Source organism: Ranitomeya variabilis, chromosome 6, assembly GCF_051348905.1.
Source record: "Ranitomeya variabilis isolate aRanVar5 chromosome 6, aRanVar5.hap1, whole genome shotgun sequence".
Lineage (NCBI taxonomy): Eukaryota > Metazoa > Chordata > Amphibia > Anura > Dendrobatidae > Ranitomeya > Ranitomeya variabilis.
Window position 1 is genome coordinate 422,603,064 of NC_135237.1, and position 22,283 is coordinate 422,625,346.

A 22,283-nucleotide genomic window follows, 5' to 3' on the forward strand; every position below is an offset into this window, starting at 1 on the left:
TAAACCCTTGATTATGATCGCCCACCCTAAGTTAACCCCTTGTGAATATAGCTACTCCCAATTCAACAACTCACACAAATTCACACAGGTATTTGTTAAAGGCCTTCCAAATACCTCTTCACTGAGTCACAAGTCACACTTACCGCCGTCCACACTTACGCTCAGGTCACACTCAGCTCGCTCACACTCGCTATGCTGAAGATTTAAAGATTTTATTTTTTCTCTATTTCCCTTCAACAACGAGCCACCTTGCTGTTGAAATGCACTTCCATAGATGTGGAAGAGTCTGGAAATGTGAGAAGTCAAATGTGTGTTTGTTGTAATCTCTGCTGATGAGTCGTGGCTTGAAGAAGTTGTCATGTCTGTCTTGGCCAGATGGAAAAGACGGGAAAACAAACCACTCCACCAGAAAGAACATCATCTGTAAGATGCTATATATAACTGTACTGTAACTACTTGTATGGTCTGCAGGTCTGGTATATGCCACTGTATGGTCACCAGGGCTGTCACTAGGAATTATGGAGCCCCATTCTGGCAAAATTTTTGGGGCCCCCTTGAGATTCCGTCCAGGCTCCACCCCAGCTCCGCCTCCACCCCTCGAATCATCCACAGACCCTCCGCCCACTCTTGGAAAAAAACTCCACTTGTACAACATGTCCTCACTAATCACACATTAACCATTCCCATCACCAGTTCACATACAGTACATAGCCACCAGCTAATGTTTTGGCCAAAAGATTTTTTAATCCATCACTACGACGAGGTGACTCTTCTGGCTGGACTCTACTCTACTGTAACTTATTAAACATTAGTTAAAATATCCAATACTCTTTAGGTATATTTTAATTATTTTTAAATTTTTAAATGACCAATAATATCTGTAAAGATTATAAGGGATAACTCAGGAGACTCTGCATGGAACAAGACAACTACAGGACACAGTTTTATAAGTGGTAAAGTCTATATTATCACACGGTGATTCAAACAGGTGCAGAGAGAAACTCAAGTCCACAACACTTGGTGTAAATATTAAACGCAGCTTAACAGTCTATAGGAAACTTCAGAGGAAAATGCAATCACGCAGAAAGTCTATGAAGCACAATTATTCTTGAGGATACTTGACACGAATAAGTCCTTGGTAGTCCAAACACAGATAGATATGCTTATAAGGCAGTTCAAATAATATCTTAGCCCAACCGGGGAGGCCTGGGTAAAAGTCTCAGGTTTAAGCAGAGCAGCAACAGCTTACATGTCCAGCAAATGCAGATGGAAACAAACACAAGCAGCCAGATGGAGGATTACTGGAAACCGATGTATGCAGCAGAAACTCAGAGCTTAGTAGCAGGATCTCCACACAGGTTCACAGGAGCAGGTGCAGGTGCAGGTGCAAAGCCAGGGAGTCGTCAGGAGCTGGATGCAAGGCAGAATACTCTAGCACAGACTAAAGGTTGGAGTGGAGTTATATGGCAGGAAGACACAGTGCACATGAGACCAAAGACGCCATCTTGGAAAAGGGCAGTAATGCACAAAAGGTAATCAAAATGTTCAGAGTCCTGACAATATCACATACAAGGAACAAATACCACCACACCATGACCAGACCACATATTACCACCACATAGTGACTGAATAACACTACATACAGGGGACAAATACCACCACAGCATCGCCAGACCACATATTACCACCACAGTGACCGAATAATACCACATGCAAGGAACAAATGCTGCCACATCATGACCAGATCACATATTACCACCACATAGTGACTGAATAATACTACATACAGGGGACAAATACCACGACAGCATGGCCAGACCACATATTACCACCACAGTGACCAAATAATACCACACACAAGGAACAAATACTGCCACATCATGACCAGATCACATATTACCACCACATAGTGACCGAATAATATCACACACAGGGGACAAATAAAGCCACACCATGGATGGACCACATATTACCACCACATAGCGACCGTATAATACCACATACAAGGAACAAATATCGCCACACCATGACCGGACCACATATTACCACAACATAGCGACCGAATAATACCACATACAGGGGAATAATACCTCCACACCATGGCCAGACCACATATTACTGCCATTGTGACTGAATACTACAATACTGAACATTAATAGAAAAACACAATACTAATATCACCGTAAGTGACATTATACACTGATCTGCACTTAATATAGTGTCAGTGTACAGGTAATACAGTGCTCACCAATTACATTATACACAGGAGCTCTGTATATAGTGCACAGGTAATACAGTGATCATCAGTGACATTATACATAGGAGCTCTATATACAGTGTCAGTGTACAGGTAATTCAGTGATCACTGGTGATACTGTACACAAGTGCTCTGTATATTATATACAGTAATAAGCGCATTACCCATGCCCATAAACCCTACACAGGAATAGGCCACACTCCATAACAAGAGTCAAACATATAGATCCTATTGTAATTATCCACGACAGAATCAAGAAGTGTTTCTAAGCGAAATATTTTAAACAATGACTTTTTTATTTAACATCAATAAGTTACAACAATAAAACAGATTGGTGCCTCAAAACAAAGCAACAGAGGCCAGCAGAATATGGAACTATGCAGAGTTACTGGATCAGGGAATCTATCCACTAAGGTTGAGATTTTTTAGTAATATAGGTATACATATACAATCAATAGACGGTTGCATACTCTCGATTAGACAATAATAATACAATATTTGCAACTAAGCACTATCTGTATTACCAGTGTGACACGTGTGGGAGGTTGGAGCAATATCCACAATTTCAGAACAGGTACTAGGGGCGCAGTTTAACCCCTTCATGACCTTGGGATTTTCCATTTTTCCGTGTTCGTTTTTCGCTCCCCTCCTTCCCAGAGCCATAACTTTTTTATTTTTCCGTCAATATGGCCATGTGAGGGCTTATTTTTTGTGGGACGAGTTGTACTTTTGAACGACATCATTGGTTTTATCATGTCGTGTACTAGAAAACGGGAAAAAAATTCCAAGTGCGGTGAAATTGCAAAAAAAGTGCAGTCCCACACTTGTTTTTTGTTTGGCTTTTTTACTAGGTTCACTAAATGCTAAAACTGACCTGCCATTATGATTCTCCAGGTCAGTACGAGTTCATAGACACCTAACATGACTAGGTTATTTTTTATCTAAGTGGTGAAAAAAAATTCCAAACTTTGCTAAAAAAAAAGAATAAAATTGTGCCATTTTCCGATACTCGTAGCGTCTCCATTTTTCATGATCTGAGGTCGGATGAGGGCTTATTTTTTGCGTGCCGAGCTGGCGTTTTTAATGATACCATTTCGGTGCAGATACTTTCTTTTGATCGTCCATTATTGCATTTTAATGCAATGTCCGGGCGACCAAAAAAACGTAATTCTGGTGTTTCGAATTTTTTTCTCATTACACCGTTTAGCAATCAGGTTAATGTTTTTTTTTATTGATAGATTGGGCGATTCTGAACGCGGCGGTACCAAATATGTGTAGGTTTGATTATTTTTTAATTGATTTATTTTCAATGGGGCAAAAGGGGGTGATTTAAACTTTTATATTTTTTTTATTTTTTTCAAATTTTTTTTAACTTTTTTATTTACTTTTGTTATGCTTCAATAGCCTCCATGGGAGGCTAGAAGCTGGCACAACACGATCGGCTCTGCTACATAGCAGCGATCTGATGTTCGCTGCTATGTAGCAGAAATGCAGGTGTGCTATGAGCGCTGACCACAGGGTGGCGCTCACAGCTGCCGGGGATCAGTAACCATAGAGGTCTCAAGGACCTCTATGGTTACTATTCAGAAGCATCGCCAACCTCCGATCATGTGACGGGGGTCGGCGATGCGCTCATTTCCGGCCACCCGGAAACTAACTAGTTAATAGCAGCGTTAATAGTGGCGGGTGAATCGCGATTTCACCCGCCGCTATTGCGAGCACATGTCAGCTGTTCAAAACAGCTGACATGTCCCAGCTTTGACGCGGGCTCACCGCCGGAGCCCTGCATCAAAGCAGGGGATCTGACCTCGGACGTACTATCCCGTCCGAAGTCAGAAAGGGGTTAACTATACACAAAAGCACCCATAGCCAATTACTATTACCTCGTCCCTTCAAAGACCCACATGTACACAAATTGTACCGTATCCATTCCTCAACATATTCCCTCTAAGCGTATCCAGCGAAAAAATCTACTGCCGAGTGACAGGCCGTGCCTCCAAACCCCAACGCGCGTTTTGCGGTTGCTTCTTCCTGGGGGTGTCCCCTCCAGCCATTTCAAGCGCAAACTTGCCAGCAAATGACAATGATATCATACACTGGTGATGTGCATGCTGACGTTAGCTGCCAGCCTCTGATTGGCTGATGACTTTTAACTATTGCTGTGCGGGCCCACATTGCAATAGATTTTAACTGTACTTGCGTCTCGAGCGCAGGTTCAGTTACTGCACACAGAATCCTGCCACTGGGGTCCAGTGAGCAGAAGAGAGGAGACCCTATCCACCAGTAATGCCCTGATGGTGACCCTGCATATATATACTCACATTACAGCACACAGCCTGCACACACACCATACACACTGTATATACACATACCGTATTTTTTGCATTTTAAGATGCACTTTTCCCCTCTCCTCAGCACTGTCTCATTCCCTACATACCTGGCTCCGCCTACCTCTTCCCTTTCTTGCTCATTGCCATGGGCTCTGTGCACCGCTCTGCACACACAGGGAAACCTCTCTTGTCACTGGAGCCGAAGAGGAGGTCCAAGAAGCGGTGAGGAGCTCCCAACCAATCACAGACATGCACCATGAAGGGCTGTGCTGTTTATGCATTCTGCACTGTGCGCCGCTGGGCTAGCAAATAATGATGACTGACACTGCCCCTGGGTCCCAGGGAGGAGAAGCAAAAGAGGATGGCCCGGACTGTGTCAGACACTCTGCCAGCATGTCTCAGGCAGTCCAGGCCCCTCCTCTTTTGCTTCTGCTCACCGGCCCCTTACACCAGTAAGGGTAGTAATGCCCTGATGGCGTCCCTGATGGCCACCATATGGTGGTTATATCAGTGTTGGTCTTTCTGCTCAGGTTCCTCTATACCCACGATCAGGGTTCACCACAGTAGTTGTACACAGGGTTACATGGTTAGGGGCCTACTCAAATATTTTGCTCACCCTGAGCTGAAACCATAGCTACACCTCTGGAGTGATAGTAATCTGTACAGCACTACAGAATATGCAGACACTATATAAGAAACAGAACATAAATAAAATGTTTTATTATTATTAACTTAACCCCTTCATGACAGTCAATTTCAGTTTTAGCAGGGTTTTTTTCCTCCCCTTCTTTCAAGAGCCATAACTTTGTTTCCTTCAACGTAACAATATGAGAGCTTGATTTTTTGCCATTCATCTTACCATAAAATTTACTGGAAAATGGAAAAAAATAGAAATGCAGTGAAGTAGTGAATAAATAATGCAATTCCACCATTGCTTTTTAAATTTTTATTTTTACCGTGTTTATGATGCAGTAAAAATGACCTGATAGCTCAGTATTACTACAATGATACCAACCTTGTACAGTTTTCTTTTGTTTTAGCAGTAAAAAAAATATCCAAAATGTATAAAAAAAAAAAAATTTGATTTCCGTTGCCATTTTTTATTTTTCCATCAATGGAAAATGAGAATGTTATAAACTAATATTTTTAGTGATACCTTTGTTATTAATGATGCCATGCAATGTTTTGATAACTTTTTTTTGCAGTTTTTTGGGGAGATGCGTAGAAAAACTCAAAACTCTGGAATTTTTTTTATTGCTTCATGGCACTTACTGTACGGATTAAATAATTTAATATTCTGGTACTTTCGTACATAGATCATACTTTTACAAACACGACAATACTGAATACCTTTATTATTTCAGTTCCTTTATTTTTAAGGGGAAAAGGGTGGGTTATTTGAAATTTTCAGTTTTTTTAACATCTTTAAAACCTTTTCTGTTTTTTTTTTTTCAGGAATTTACACCTGCCATCATCTAATCCATTGTTCTATATTTTGCAACACCAAAGAATTGCAGTATATAGTTAAAATCATGTTTTCCTATGTCACCCAGCCAATGACAGGACTTTATAGTAGTACCATCATGGCAGCCATGGAAAGCCATTAGCACCCCGCACCCCACGATCATTTTGCTGCTGTTACAGGCAGGTGCTGATAGTATAACAGAGCCGCCATCCGCTGGGTATGGTGCAGAATGAGTTCCTGAGCCCACTAACACATAAACACCTGACATGTGCTGTACGTGTACACTACTGTAAAACCCCTTAATAAAGGGGCCTGGAAGGGAAAATATGATTGAAACTCAAATCTTGGACCAGCACAGATCCTCTGTACTCAATTTTGATTCCCCTCCTGGTGAGATAGGATCAGCATCCAGCAAGGGAGTCACTTAAGAAGCCAATCAGCAGCCACTGATTGCTTGCAATGTTCATATTTTGCTGTAGTGAAAGAAACTACGACTGTTGCTTCTAGCAACTGGAGAGATATACTACATCGGCAATAGGGACTCCCTTTTATCATGTGCATATACATTGGCCATCATTATGAATAATATTTAATGAATTAGCAGGCGCAAGTACGCTGTATCAGCAATGTATAAGTTATCTACCCAGCATGTTCTGTCAAGCGGTCGTTTACAACCCGTTTAAGGTATTATGTGAAGCCAGGGGCGGACACTGACAGCTTGGGGCCCCTGTGCACGAAATGTGTTTGAGCCCCCCTCCTTTTATGGTGACAAAGATATATATATATATATATATACATACATACATAGTCCCCTTTATTATGCATATTGCCTTATCACACAGTGCCCGCTCTTGTTATATACAGCACCGCCCTTACATATCGGATTATATAGAGCCCTGTTCTTTATCATATACCGTCCTGTCTTGTTAGCTATATAATGCACTGATGGCTGATGGACCATGGGAAAGCTTCTGTTGTAATGGAGGAGCTGATGGCCTGGTCTTCTGGTCACCGACTGCTCCATCAGCAGTCATTTTATATCTAACAAGAGAGAGGACGGGCGCTGTGAATAATAAAAATAAGAATAAACTATGTAAGAGACAGAATTGTACATAACAGCAGAGGAAACTATATAATAAGGGATGGCATCATATATAACTAGAGAGGAAGGTACGTAATAAGGGACGCTGTTATCTATATACACTGCTCAAAAAAATAAAGTAAACACTAAAATCCTACATCCTATATATCACTGAATTAAATATTCCAGCTGTAAATCTTTATTCATTACATAGTGGAATGTCTTGAGAACAATAAAACCTAAAAATGATCAACGTAAATCACAACTAATATCCCACGGAGGTCTGGAGTTGGAATGATGCTCAAAATCAAAGTGGAAAATGAAGTTACAGGCTGATCCAACTTCAGTGGAAATGCCTCAAGACAAGGAAATGATGCTCAGTAGTGTGTGGCCTCCACGTGCCTGTATGATCTCCCTACAATGCCTGAGCATGCACCTGATGAGGCAGCAGATGGTCTCCTGAGGGATCTCCTCCCAGACCTGGACTAAAGCATCCGCCAACTCCTGGACAGTCTGTGGTGCAACGTGACGTTGGTGGATGGTGAGAGACATGATGTCCCAAATGTGTTCAATCGGATTCAGGTCTGGGGAACGGGCGGGCCAGTCCATAACTTCAATGCCTTTATTTTGCAGGAACTGCTGACACCCTCCAGCCACATGAGGTCTGGCATTGTCCTGCATTAGGAGGAACCCAGGGCCAACCGCACCAGCAGACAGATCCACGGCTCAGCAGACTGTCACACAGGATATAATTAGATATACAGCTCAGCAGACAGTATCATACAAGATAGGATGAGATACACAGCTCAGCAGACAGTATCACACAGGATAGGATTAGATTCACAGCTCAGCAGACAGTAACACACAGGATAGGATTAGATACACAGCTCAGCAGACAGTATCACACAGGATTAGATACACAGCGCTGCAGATGGTATCACACAGGATAGGGTTAGATACACAGCTGAGCAGACGGTATCACACAGGATAGGATTAGATACTGTGCAATATAGTCATTATAATTTGTTATAACTAACCACAGTTAGTTACTATTCCTGGGCAACGCCGGGCTCTTCAGCTAGTACATAATAAAAGAGGACACAAAGTAACAAAGGATGATGTTATACATAATAAGTGAGTACACTATATACTAAGGGACTGTGCTATACAAAAATAATACTACATTCCTGTATCCATGTGCAGTGTCGTTGTGCTGCTTGCTTTTACAGATGCATTGAGCATGTCCTATTCTGATCTTCAAAATTGGATCAGAACAAAACATTCTCTGACCCAAATTAATCTTATTCTCAGATGCGTGATTTTCATGGATGTGTGAATGGACCTATAAAACCGTATGAGTCAGTTTGCCATCTGATAAAAAACCTGGAAGCACTAGAATTTTCATATATTAAAAAATTCTATTGTTTATGTCAAAAATTTAAGTAGTACACATGATACAAAGATTATATAAATAAATACAATGTTTAATTGAATGTCATATTCATAGAGATTGATCCTGAAAGGTGACAACATAGAGCGGCGGCCAACCAGGACAAATGTAACACAGCGCTGAGAATTATGTCTACATGAACAATGTATCAAATCATAGGCTCACAATTCCAGTACAATAGGTAAAAAGTAAAAGCAAAGTGCTAGTTTAAGCCATACAATTAGCCCAAAGCCAAAAGGACACAATACATTTCTCGTAGTGCAGCACTGTTTCAGAGAAATACACAAGCATAAACTAAATAAGGGGTTAATTACCCATGATGGTATCTCTGTTTCAGTCCAGTCCCGGGGGCGACCACTCACCCCGATGCGCGTTTTTAGTTTTACCCATTTTGTTGCTCAGGATTTTCAAAATATTACAACGAGGCATGAACATGATAACCTGACTGCTAGATAACGTCAGGCCTTACAGGAATTAAAACAAATAATGATATAGTAATCAAATCAGCTGACAAGGGGGGCAATATTGTTTTGTGGCCGAGGCATATGTACGAGCGAGAAGCCAACAAACATTTTAAAGATATTAACACCTATTCTAGGCTGGACCATAATCCCCTTGGCAGTTTTCAGCGTGAGCTTGAGGAAATTCTTGAAAGGGCATATGAAAAGGGTATTATCCCCAAAAAAATATATGATTGACTTTTGACTAAATTTCCAAGGATTCCCACTTTGTACTTCATCCCAAAGGTACATAAGGACCCTTTGGATCCTCCGGGGCGTCCCATTGTCTCTGGCATAGGGGGGCTTAGCGACCTGATTTGCAAGTTCATTGATTTTTATTTGAAACCCCTTGTTGAGTCGCTTCCCTCCTATGCCAGGGACACATCTGATGTCCTTACCAGAATCAATGGTATACAATTAGAGAAGGATATGATTTTGGTGACTGCGGACAGAGAAGATTTGTATACCTGCATTCGCCATGAGGATGGTTTGGAGGCGGTCCGCTTCTTCCTGGGAACCAGCAACTGGGATGGCCACACATGTGACCTTGTTATGGAATTACTTAATTTTATTTTGACAAAAAATTTTTTGTATTTAAGGATGTTTTTTATTTGCAGAAACACGGCACTGCCATGGGAGCGGCCTGTGCGCCGTCCTGCGCCGGCCTCTTCCTGGGCTATTGGGAGCGGGGGGTGTTCGGCAGGGACGGCGCGCGGGACGCGGACCATGTGCAGTGCTGGTTATGGTATATTGATGATTTGTTTACTATCTGGCAGGGATCGGAATTACAATTAAAAAAATTCATGCAGCAGTTAAATTGTAATAATTTCAACATTAAGCTCACATATGTTGCCAGTAAAAGTTTGGTTAATTTTCTGGATATCACTATCCAGGTGGATCAAGATCAGTTCTTACAAACTGACGTGCATAGAAAACCCACCTCAACCAATTCATTGCTGCATGCAGATTCCAGCCATCCACATAGTACAATTAGGGCCATCCCAGTTGGCCAATTCCTTAGGATGAAGTGGATCTGTTCCTCCGAACCTAAATTCCAACTTCAAGCAAATGATCTTCGTGATCGTTTCTTGGAAAGAGGATATTCTAAAAGATGCATTAAAGCAGGATTCAACCGAGCCAAATTATGTGTTCTGGAGGATTTGTTATGCCCCAAGACCAGGCAGGACAAAATGGAAAACAAAACTCGTTATATATCAACGTATAATGGACAATGGGCTAAGATGAGAGCCTGCATTCAAAAACATTGGAACGTGCTCAAAACTGATAAGACATTGGCTAAATATCTTTCTGATGCTCCTCTTATGACCTCTAGACGTAGTAGAACCTTGGGGGACTTATTGATGAGCAGTCACTATGTCCCGACCATGTATCGTGCAGGGGCCTATTTTGGCTCTAGTGGACCTGTTATGGGCTGCTTTTCATGCGGGAACTGTGTTGCACCTGGTTCTACAGGTCCTTCTCAAAAAATTAGCATATAGTGTTAAATTTCATTATTTACCATAATGTAATGATTACAATTAAACTTTCATATACTATAGATTCATTATCCACCAACTGAAATTTGTCAGGTCTTTTATTGTTTTAATACTGATGATTTTGGCCTACAACTCCTGATAACCCAAAAAACCTGTCTCAATAAATTAGCATATTTCACCCGACCAATCAAATAAAAGTGTTTTTTAATACCAAACAAAAAAAACATCAAATAATAATGTTCAGTTATGCACTCAATACTTGGTCGGGAATCCTTTGGCAGAAATGACTGCTTCAATGCGGCGTGGCATGGAGGCAATCAGCCTGTGACACTGCTGAGATGTTATGGAGGCCCAGGATGCTTCAATAGCGGCCTTAAGCTCATCCAGAGTGTTGGGTCTTGCGTCTCTCAACTTTCTCTTCACAATATCCCACAGATTCTCTATGGGGTTCAGGTCAGGAGAGTTGGCAGGCCAATTGAGCACAGTAATACCATGGTCAGTAAACCATTTACCAGTGGTTTTGGCACTGTGAGCAGGTGCCAGGTCGTGCTGAAAAATGAAATCTTCATCTCCATAAAGCATTTCAGCCGATGGAAGCATGAAGTGCTCCAAAATCTCCTGATAGCTAGCTGCATTGACCCTGCCCTTGATGAAACACAGTGGACCAACACCAGCAGCTGACATGGCACCCCACACCATCACTGACTGTGGGTACTTGACACTGGACTTCAGGCATTTTGGCATTTCCTTCTCCCCAGTCTTCCTCCAGACTCTGGCACCTTGATTTCCGAATGACATGCAAAATTTGCTTTCATCAGAAAAAAGTACTTGGGACCACTTAGAAACAGTCCAGTGCTGCTTCTCTGTAGCCCAGGTCAGGCGCTTCTGCCGCTGTTTATGGTTCAAAAGTGGCTTTACCTGGGGAATGCGGCACCTGTAGCCCATTTCCTGCACACGCCTGTGCACGGTGGCTCTGGATGTTTCCACACCAGACTCAGTCCACTGCTTCCTCAGGTTCCCCAAGGTCTGGAATCGGTCCTTCTCCACAATCTTCCTCAGGGTCCGGTCACCTCTTCTCGTTGTACAGCGTTTTCTGCCACATTGTTTCCTTCCAACAGACTTACCATTGAGGTGCCTTGATACAGCACTCTGGGAACAGCCTATTTGTTGAGAAATTTCTTTCTGGGTCTTACCCTCTTGCTTGAGGGTGTCAATGATGGCCTTCTTGACATCTGTCAGGTCGCTAGTCTTACCCATGATGGGGGTTTTGAGTAATGAACCAGGCAGGGAGTTTTTAAAAGCCTCAGGTATCTTTTGCATGTGTTTAGAGTTAATTAGTTGATTCAGAAGATTAGGGTAATAGGTCATTTAGAGAACCTATTCTTGATATGCTAATTTATTGAGACAGGTTTTTTGGGTTATCAGGAGTTGTATGCCAAAATCATCAGTATTAAAACAATAAAAGACCTGACAAATTTCAGTTGGTGGATAATGAATCTATAGTATATGAAAGTTTAATTGTAATCATTACATTATGGTAAATAATGAAATTTAACACTATATGCTAATTTTTTGAGAAGGACCTGTATATATTACAAGTGTGAGAATGTAGAATGAGGGATTTTACAAAAAAACATTATCACTCCAAATCACACAGTGCAGATACAGAATAACATTTACATCCAGGCACTTACAGCTGGCATCTAGTCTGATTAAAGGCACTTTCTCCTGTTTCTTCTCCATCTGGTCAGACCAGGGCCGGACTGGCCATCGGGCAGTTCTGGCAAATGCCAGAAGGGCCGGTGGCAGTAGTGGGCCACTCGAGTGTGTCGCTGTCGGCGCACTCCCGGCCCCGCATTCAACTATATCAGTTGAATGCAATGATGGAGGAGAGAGCGTCTGCTGACGCCTCCTCTCCCATCATTCCCCGCTCTGCCTGCCGCTGACACTGCGGGTGCGCGATGACGTCATATCATCGCGCACCTGCTGTGTGACTGGGCGGGCAGACTGCGACTGCTGAGACCAGAGCCAGAGCAGCGTGGGGCAGGAGGAAAGGTGAGTAGAGTGTTTTGTTTTTTTTTATCAATGACTGGTGACTGGATTGTGGAGCTATTGGGGGGGGGGGGCTGTGCTGCATTCCATTCTATGGGCCTCTGCTGCATTATATTCTATGGGGCTGGCTGCATTCCATTCTATGGGCCTCTGCTGCATTATATTCTATGGGGCTGGCTGCATTCCATTCTATGGGCCTCTGCTGCATTATATTCTATGGGGCTGTGCTGCATTATATTCTATGGGCCTGTGCTGCATTATATTCTATGGGCCTGTGCTGCATTATATTCTATGGGGCTGTGCTGCATTATATTCTATGGGGCTGTGCTGCATTTCATTCTATGGGCCTGTGCTGCATTATATTCTATGGGGCTGGCTGCATTCCATTCTATGGGCCTCTGCTGCATTATATTCTATGGGGCTGGCTGCATTCCATTCTATGGGCCTCTGCTGCATTATATTCTATGGGGCTGTGCTGCATTATATTCTATGGGCCTGTGCTGCATTATATTCTATGGGCCTGTGCTGCATTATATTCTATGGGGCTGTGCTGCATTATATTCTATGGGGCTGTGCTGCATTCCATTCTATGGGCCTGTGCTGCATTATATTCTATGGGGCTGGCTGCATTATATTCTATGGGGCTGTGCTGCATTATATTCTATGGGGCTGTGCTGCATTCCATTCTATGGGCCTGTGCTGCATTATATTCTATGGGCCTGTGCTGCATTGTATTCTATGGGCCTGTGCTGCATTCCATTCTATGGGCCTGTGCTGCATTCCATTCCATGGGCCTGTGCTGCATTATATTCTATGGGGCTGGCTGCTTTCCATTCTATGGGCCTGTGCTGCATTATATTCTATGGGGCTGGCTGCATTCCATTCTATGGGCCTGTGCTGCATTATATTCTATGGGCCTGTGCTGAATTATATTCTATGGGGCTGTGCTGCATTATATTCTATGGGGCTGTGCTGCATTCCATTCTATGGGCCTGTGCTGCATTATATTCTATAGGCCTGTGCTGCATTGTATTCTATGGGCCTGTGCTGCATTCCATTCTATGGGCCTGTGCTGCATTCCATTCTATGGGCCTGTGCTGCATTATATTCTATGGGCCTGTGCTGCATTATATTCTATGGGGCTGTGCTGCATTCCATTCTATGGGGCTGTGCTGCATTATATTCTATGGGCCTGTGCTGCATTGTATTCTATGGGCCTGTGCTGCATTGTATTCTATGGGCCTGTGCTGCATTCCATTCTATGGGCCTGTGCTGCATTATATTGTATGGGGGCTGTGCTGTATTACATTCTATGGGGCTGTGCTGTATTATAGTCTATTGGGGCTGGCTGTATTACATTCTATGGGGGCTGTGCTGTATTACATTCTATGGGCCTGTGCTGCATTATATTCTATGGGGCTGGCTGCATTCAAGAGCAGTGTGGGGCAGGAGGAAAGGTGAGTAGAGTGTTTTTTTTTTTTTTTTTTTATCAATGACTGATGACTGGATTGTGGAGCTATTGGGGGGGGGGGGGCTGTGCTGCATTCCATTCTATGGGCCTGTGCTGCATTATATTCTATGGGGCTGGCTGCATTCCATTCTATGGGCCTCTGCTGCATTATATTCTATGGGGCTGGCTGCATTCCATTCTATGGGCCTCTGCTGCATTATATTCTATGGGGGTGTGCTGCATTATATTCTATGGGCCTGTGCTGCATTATATTCTATGGGGCTGTGCTGCATTATATTCTATGGGGCTGTGCTGCATTTCATTCTATGGGCCTGTGCTGCATTATATTCTATGGGGCTGGCTGCATTCCATTCTATGGGCCTCTGCTGCATTATATTCTATGGGGCTGGCTGCATTCCATTCTATGGGCCTCTGCTGCATTATATTCTATGGGGCTGTGCTGCATTATATTCTATGGGCCTGTGCTGCATTATATTCTATGGGCCTGTGCTGCATTATATTCTATGGGGCTGTGCTGCATTATATTCTATGGGGCTGGCTGCATTCCATTCTATGGGCCTCTGCTGCATTATATTCTATGGGGCTGGCTGCATTCCATTCTATGGGCCTCTGCTGCATTATATTCTATGGGGGTGTGCTGCATTATATTCTATGGGCCTGTGCTGCATTATATTCTATGGGGCTGTGCTGCATTATATTCTATGGGGCTGTGCTGCATTTCATTCTATGGGCCTGTGCTGCATTATATTCTATGGGGCTGGCTGCATTCCATTCTATGGGCCTCTGCTGCATTATATTCTATGGGGCTGGCTGCATTCCATTCTATGGGCCTCTGCTGCATTATATTCTATGGGGCTGTGCTGCATTATATTCTATGGGCCTGTGCTGCATTATATTCTATGGGCCTGTGCTGCATTATATTCTATGGGGCTGTGTTGCATTATATTCTATGGGGCTGTGCTGCATTTCATTATATGGGCCTGTGCTGCATTATATTCTATGGGGGTGTGCTGCATTATATTCTATGGGCCTGTGCTGCATTATATTCTATGGGGCTGTGCTGCATTATATTCTATGGGCCTGTGCTGCATTATATTCTATGGGCCTGTGCTGCATTGTATTCTATGGGCCTGTGCTGCATTCCATTCTATGGGCCTGTGCTGCATTCCATTCCATGGGCCTGTGCTGCATTATATTCTATGGGGCTGGCTGCTTTCCATTCTATGGGCCTGTGCTGCATTATATTCTATGGGGCTGGCTGCATTCCATTCTATGGGCCTGTGCTGCATTATATTCTATGGGCCTGTGCTGAATTATATTCTATGGGGCTGTGCTGCATTATATTCTATGGGGCTGTGCTGCATTCCATTCTATGGGCCTGTGCTGCATTATATTCTATAGGCCTGTGCTGCATTGTATTCTATGGGCCTGTGCTGCATTCCATTCTATGGGCCTGTGCTGCATTCCATTCTATGGGCCTGTGCTGCATTATATTCTATGGGCCTGTGCTGCATTATATTCTATGGGGCTGGCTGCATTATATTCTATGGGGCTGTGCTGCATTATATTCTATGGGGCTGTGCTGCATTCCATTCTATGGGCCTGTGCTGCATTATATTCTATGGGCCTGTGCTGCATTGTATTCTATGGGCCTGTGCTGCATTCCATTCTATGGGCCTGTGCTGCATTCCATTCCATGGGCCTGTGCTGCATTATATTCTATGGGGCTGGCTGCTTTCCATTCTATGGGCCTGTGCTGCATTATATTCTATGGGGCTGGCTGCATTCCATTCTATGGGCCTGTGCTGCATTATATTCTATGGGCCTGTGCTGAATTATATTCTATGGGGCTGTGCTGCATTATATTCTATGGGGCTGTGCTGCATTCCATTCTATGGGCCTGTGCTGCATTATATTCTATAGGCCTGTGCTGCATTGTATTCTATGGGCCTGTGCTGCATTCCATTCTATGGGCCTGTGCTGCATTCCATTCTATGGGCCTGTGCTGCATTATATTCTATGGGCCTGTGCTGCATTATATTCTATGGGGCTGTGCTGCATTCCATTCTATGGGGCTGTGCTGCATTATATTCTATGGGCCTGTGCTGCATTGTATTCTATGGGCCTGTGCTGCATTGTATTCTATGGGCCTGTGCTGCATTCCATTCTATGGGCCTGTGCTGCATTATATTGTATGGGGGCTGTGCTGTATTACATTCTATGGGGCTGTGCTGCATTATATTGTATGGTGGCTGGCTGCATTACATCCTATGGTGGCTGTGCTGCATTACATTCTATGGGGGCTGTGCTGCATTACATTCTATGGGGGCTGTGCTGCATTACATTCTATGGGGGCTGTGCTGCATTATATTCTATGGGGGCTGTGCTGCATTACATTCTATGGGGGCTGTGCAGCATTACATTCTATGGGGCTTTGCTGTATTATAGTCTATTGGGGCTGGCTGTATTACATTCTATGGGGGCTGTGCTGTATTACATTCTATGGGGGCTGAGCTGTAATGCTGGATACAGCTGTAATTATATGTTATATAGTCGTGTTACACTCCCCTCACTTCTTGTAGCCTACAAGTGTACAAAGATATTATACAGTCACCATGTGACAAGTGGGCCTGTGTGACTTCAAATGCCAGGGCTGAATTTTAGTCCCAGTCCGGCCCTGGGTCAGACCTTCATATCGACATCTCCCAGTCACAGCTCGTCATATCACTATGATCTTCGCAGCCCAGAAAATAACAAGGTCACATACGGTACATTGTATACATACTTGTGTCTCCCCCCTGAATACAGATATGTACCCCACCATTAATCTACTATTAGCCACGCACCATTAAAAATAAAAAGTGATAAGCAGCACTGTGTACCCCATTAGCTATAATCTCTGACTCCCAATAATATAAACTGTTCAGTCTATGACTCTCCCCAATTACCTGTAAGGCTATGTGCACAGGGAATGCATGCAATGGTTTACAGTACAGGAAAAGTGAATGAGATCCCTGAAGTCTCATGCACACACTGCATATTTTTCCCTTACAGATTTGCAGCAGATTAATATCTGCATAATGTCAATTCTTGCAGTGTTTTTCACCCGTACTAATGGAGAAAAGTATGTAAAGCATGGGAAAAATGTGGAAAAATATAAATGTAGTTTACGCAACTTTCTTCCTGCCAACACATTAGGAAATGCAGCAGAATTTTCTCCTGCAAATCCTGAACATGTGCACATAGCCTTAATCCCTGCCTTTGTCCCCATCATTCATTATAAGTACTTGATAGCGTTATAATGAATTTGCGGTGAGAAAAGGCGCTATCAGGTACTGAGCATCCTCCACCACCTCCCAATTCATTACAAGTCCCTGACAGCGTCTTCTCCCACCTTTCAATTAATTATAAAGGGTCCTATGCACCTTATCGTCTCCTTGCCCACTCCCCAATAAATTTTAAGCCCCTGATAGCATCACAATGAATTGTGAGATAGGGGAGGACACTATCAGGGGTTTAGCACCCTCTTCCACCACCCAATTCATTTAACATCCATATCTAACGTCCTCCTCCCCTCCCCCTGTTAGTAAGTCTATTATAAGTCCCCCTTCCTCCCATCCCAATCCCACACCCAACATTGTCCTCTTCCCCCCGCATCCCATCTCCTCCACCTCCATCATTGCCTTCTCCATCACCTCCATTATTGCCTTCTGCACCACTCCATCATTGCCCTCTCCACCACCTCCATCATTGCTCTCTCCACCACCCCATCATTGCCTTCTCCACCACCCCATCATTGTCTTCTCTCCCACCTCAATCATTGCCCTCTCCACTACCCCATCATTGTCCTCCCCACCATCCCAGTCATTGCCCTCCCCCTTCACCCCATCATTGCCCTCTCTACCACCTCCATCTTTACCCTCTCCACCACCTCCATCATTGTCCTCTCCACTACCTCCATCATTGCCTTCTCTTCCACTACCCAATGATTGCTCTTTAATCCACCTCTATCATTGCTTTCTCCCCCCACCACCCCATCATTGCCCTTTCCATCACCTCCATCATTGCTTCTCCCCCACCACCCCCATCATTGCCCTTTCCATCACCTGTATCATTGCTTTATCCCCCATCACCCCATCATTGCCTTCTCCATCTCCTCCATCATTGCCTTCTCCCCACCAAACCCATCATTGCCCTTTCCACCACCTCCATCATTGCCTTCTTCCCCACCACCACCATCATAGCCCTTTCCACCACCTCTATCATTGCTTTCTCCTCCACCACCCCATCATTTCCCTTTCCACCACCGTGCTGCTGTGTCAGACAAGGAGCATGGGCACGAAGTAGGACGGATCCTTGCAGCTCCGCTCCACTGCCATTTTTTCCAGCAGACAGCGGAGATGCAGGGATCATTCCCTGCCCGCCGCACATGAGGGCAATCTGTCCAGGAGTCCCCGGAACAAGATTGCCCTCAGTTTTAGCTGCCCTGCAGGGGCCCCCCTCCATCTTCGCACCCCGATGCAGCCGCAGTGGCTGCGTATGCGGTATGTCCGCCCCTGTGTGAAGCAATCAAAGAGAAATGCCATGGGAAGTTGCTGGCAGGTGTGTTCTACTTCACAACAAAGCTCCAACTCACAAATCTTGCAAGTAACAAGCTGCTATCAGGGAATGCATCTTCACGGAGAATTACCATCCACCCTACAGACCTGACATCACTCCCAATGATTACTTTCTATTTCGAAACCTGAAGAAATTTCTGCACAGACATCAAATTCCTAATGGTAGTACAGTTCTAATGTTACTGTTTAAATTGTCTTAACTCGTACCGTATTTATTGTTTGTACATGTCCCCGCTTAATTGTAAAGTGCTGCAGAATATGTTGGAATTTTGGAAAGAGGATGGGTAGTGTGCACATGTGCCATTCATAAAACTGGTCTTATGTGACCCTTAGCCAATCTCATGCACCAAAGCCGACATGAAATTGCTACCTCTGCATCATTAAAGCTACACTCTTGGGTATTTACATGCTACATTAAAAAGTGTTTTGTTGTGTTTTCCACTGGGACATAAGGTCATAGAAACGTACTTGGTCTGCATTCTTTTCATGCCTTTTCCAAGGTCAGGTTTCCAAAAGTGATGACCACCAATGGCAGCTTTTACAAATCCATCTGTCAGCCATTCTTAATTTCTCATTGTCAAAATTTCTAACTTGTGCAGATACAGATCAGAGGTGAATGAATGAAGCATAGCTTGACGGATTTCCTATTCACGAGTCTAGGAAATCTGGAGGGGACTGTAATGGGAACCATATTGGTTGTTTTCACCCAACTTTTCTAAAAACAATTTCTACAATTTTAGAAGGTAATTTAATTCTATACTTTTAATTTTATACCTTACATTCATATTTTTTGGATAAATTCTTTCCACTCATTGTGTCTATTTTTGGTCCTGATATACCATCACCGAATATAAAAGACGTGAAACCAGTTACACTTCACCTATGTTGTCCATTTGAGAACTAATGCGATCCATATGACCATGTATGCTCAGTGCAGAAACATTATCCTGGTCCTTCCCTGGTGCTTTATCCCCATCACCCTCGACTTCCTCCTAGATGAAGGAGGAGAGGTCTGGTATGTTACATGCTGCCTCCTCACATCACTGTGGGACACATCTCCTCAGCCTCCTGTTGTGACACCCAAAACCTCTAAGGGGAGGAGATGGGGAGTGGCAGAGCCTGAGTCACATATGTACAAATACACATGGTTGCGGAAGAAGTTTGGGCTTTTCGGATTCCCAAGTGTTGGACTTTTCTAGTAGGAGGCTGTATGTGTATAGGTGGCAAGTTGCCTGTATGAGTTGTGGCTGGACTGAGCAGTCAGAGCTGTGTGATGACAGAGTAGGAGGAGGCTCAGTTACAAGTCCAGAATATAGCAGCATCTTTCTGAGTGAGTCTGTGGAAGCTGAGGGCAGAGCCCCTCACTCGTCATCTGCAACTAGCCTTGTGCAATATGGACATATAACAACCAGGAGTCCACCAGGCGTCAACTAACACCTCATTAACAACACCTCAAAACTTCCAGCGCTACCCCCTTCTGCGCCAACATGAAAGGTAAGAACTGTTCTCCACATCTGCTCTTCTACACATTTCCTCAGCTAAGCCTAAGTGTACAATGTGTGCACTGACTGACGTGGGGCACTTCTGAGGTCCATGGCACCATACAGAGGCAGCTTGATATGCATGTAGCATGGCTGTGTTTGCCATTTAACTCTTTGGTTCAAACTTGTTCAAATGTGTTAGTGGGAACTTATGAATTGCAATTGGTGTTCGTTTAAGTGATTTGCCATAACTTTTAATGTTTTTTTCAATCTGTGGCTTTACGTAGGACTGCAAGTACATAAAAAAAAATGCTGAATCATTATTTGTCATGTCTTTTGCAGAATCTCACCCCACAAAATAAATGTTTTAGCACATTAATACAGAATTATCACAAACCCTAGGCCAGGTGGGACCTCCTGTACGTGTGTGGCCTGAAAGGACATTTAATAAACCTGAAATCACATCACCAATAAATACGGCGCTGTCAGGTTGTGGCTTTAAAATCAGAAGTCGAGCGGAGACCCATGGCTGTAATCGGGGCACAAAAATGTACCTATTATACACTCATGTCATTAAGCTTTCCTAAAAGTGATGCCCCAGCTGTGACTTAACGAGCCACACCCCTTTTTAAAGGCAAGGTCGCAATTTTCCTAAGCGGTTAAAAATGTTTCTGATATTCGATAAATAAAGCTTAATACAGTTTTTTTCCATTGTTTTTTTTTCCTATTTTGCTAAACTTTATTTTCTGTTTTCCTTAATGTGTATAATTTCACAGAACCCCCTTCCTGTATCTAGAGTGTGAGTTTTCAGACCGCTTGCAAGAAATACTTGTTTAATGCATTTTAAAGGGTGACTTTATCATAATGGGAACAATTGTACAGCGGCTAAGCACAGTAATAGGATCCCTACCATCAACTGAGATCAGAGAGATGCACAATCTGTAAAAGGGTTGTCCAAATAGTACATCCCCTTTAAGTAAGGACCCATTAGTGGACGGGTTTTCCTGTTTGCTCACTTATTCCCATATGTGAAGCCCTGTGCGAGGTGTTTAGTATGGCCAGTCCTGCCTTACACTGCGGTTCTCCCTGCTGTCCTACTACAGCCCTGCACTGGCGTTTTCGTGTTTTCCTCTGCACATCTGGAAATGGTTAGATGCCAGTGGAGGCAGGACTGGCTTGTGAAATAAATTTGGCATCCATCTATCCAGGATCCACTGACTGGAAAATATTTGCTTTCTTTTACATATGCGAGATCTGAGAGTAAGCGCAGGATACATGTTGGAAACATGCTGGTCCAATTAGGCTGGTGAAATACAGAGTATCTAGTCCAGACTAATGTAAATGCCGGTGATTTAGGAACATTACGAGGGATTGTAAGGGTTATAGACGTCATTAAAGACAAACAATGTATTTATTAAAGTAGAATAATGTTTTAATTGTAGCTTGCGGAGTCTTGAGGACATCTAGCTTATTATAGAGCAGTCTGTAGGCCGCCAAGTGCTGAACGTAATATATTCCAGATTTGTAAATAAAAAGATTCTCTAATGCCAGGGATCAAGAAAGGGTTAAAAATTCTATAGTCATATTACCGTTAGATATACGGTGCACAAATAGGGAAGAACAACACCTTGTACGTAACCATGGCTCCTTCATTTCTGTAAATGTAAAGTTGTAGATCTCTACTAATAGTATACCCAGCCTGCCTACATCACACATGGCAGAGCGTAACGTGAAAATCGTGGGCCCCAATGCAAAAGCTCCATTGGAGCCCCCAACTATTGCTAGTCTTTAATAGTAATGGTCTTTTCTTATGTGCCACATGGAATTGTTGGGCTTATACATTGTGCTCCAGTTACATTTGGTGAACCTGTATGAAAATAGGATTTCACTTAAAGGTAGATTCTAGTAAGAGCAAGGATGGGTAATGGTTGATCTCTACTACTTGGAGCACCCATCAATCACAAAAATGGACTCTGTAGTGTCCTGTCCAAATGGCATTGTGGTGGAGGTTACCTCCATTCATTGACTATTGGATTGGAAGAGATAGTTAAGTACTCGGCTAATTCTAACATTCTCAAAGG

General features: G+C 43.4%; 1 protein-coding gene across 1 annotated transcript in view; it reads left to right on the forward strand.

Moving 5' to 3' along the window:
* Positions 1-19,884: 19,884 nt before the first annotated feature.
* The window catches only part of COLEC12 (collectin subfamily member 12), a 222,971-nt gene continuing 220,572 nt past the window's right edge, over positions 19,885-22,283 (forward strand). The window contains exon 1 of the mRNA XM_077270325.1: positions 19,885-20,215. Within this exon, the coding sequence (XP_077126440.1) occupies positions 20,209-20,215 (7 nt within the window). The 5' untranslated portion in view covers positions 19,885-20,208. The remainder of the gene's footprint in view (positions 20,216-22,283) is intronic.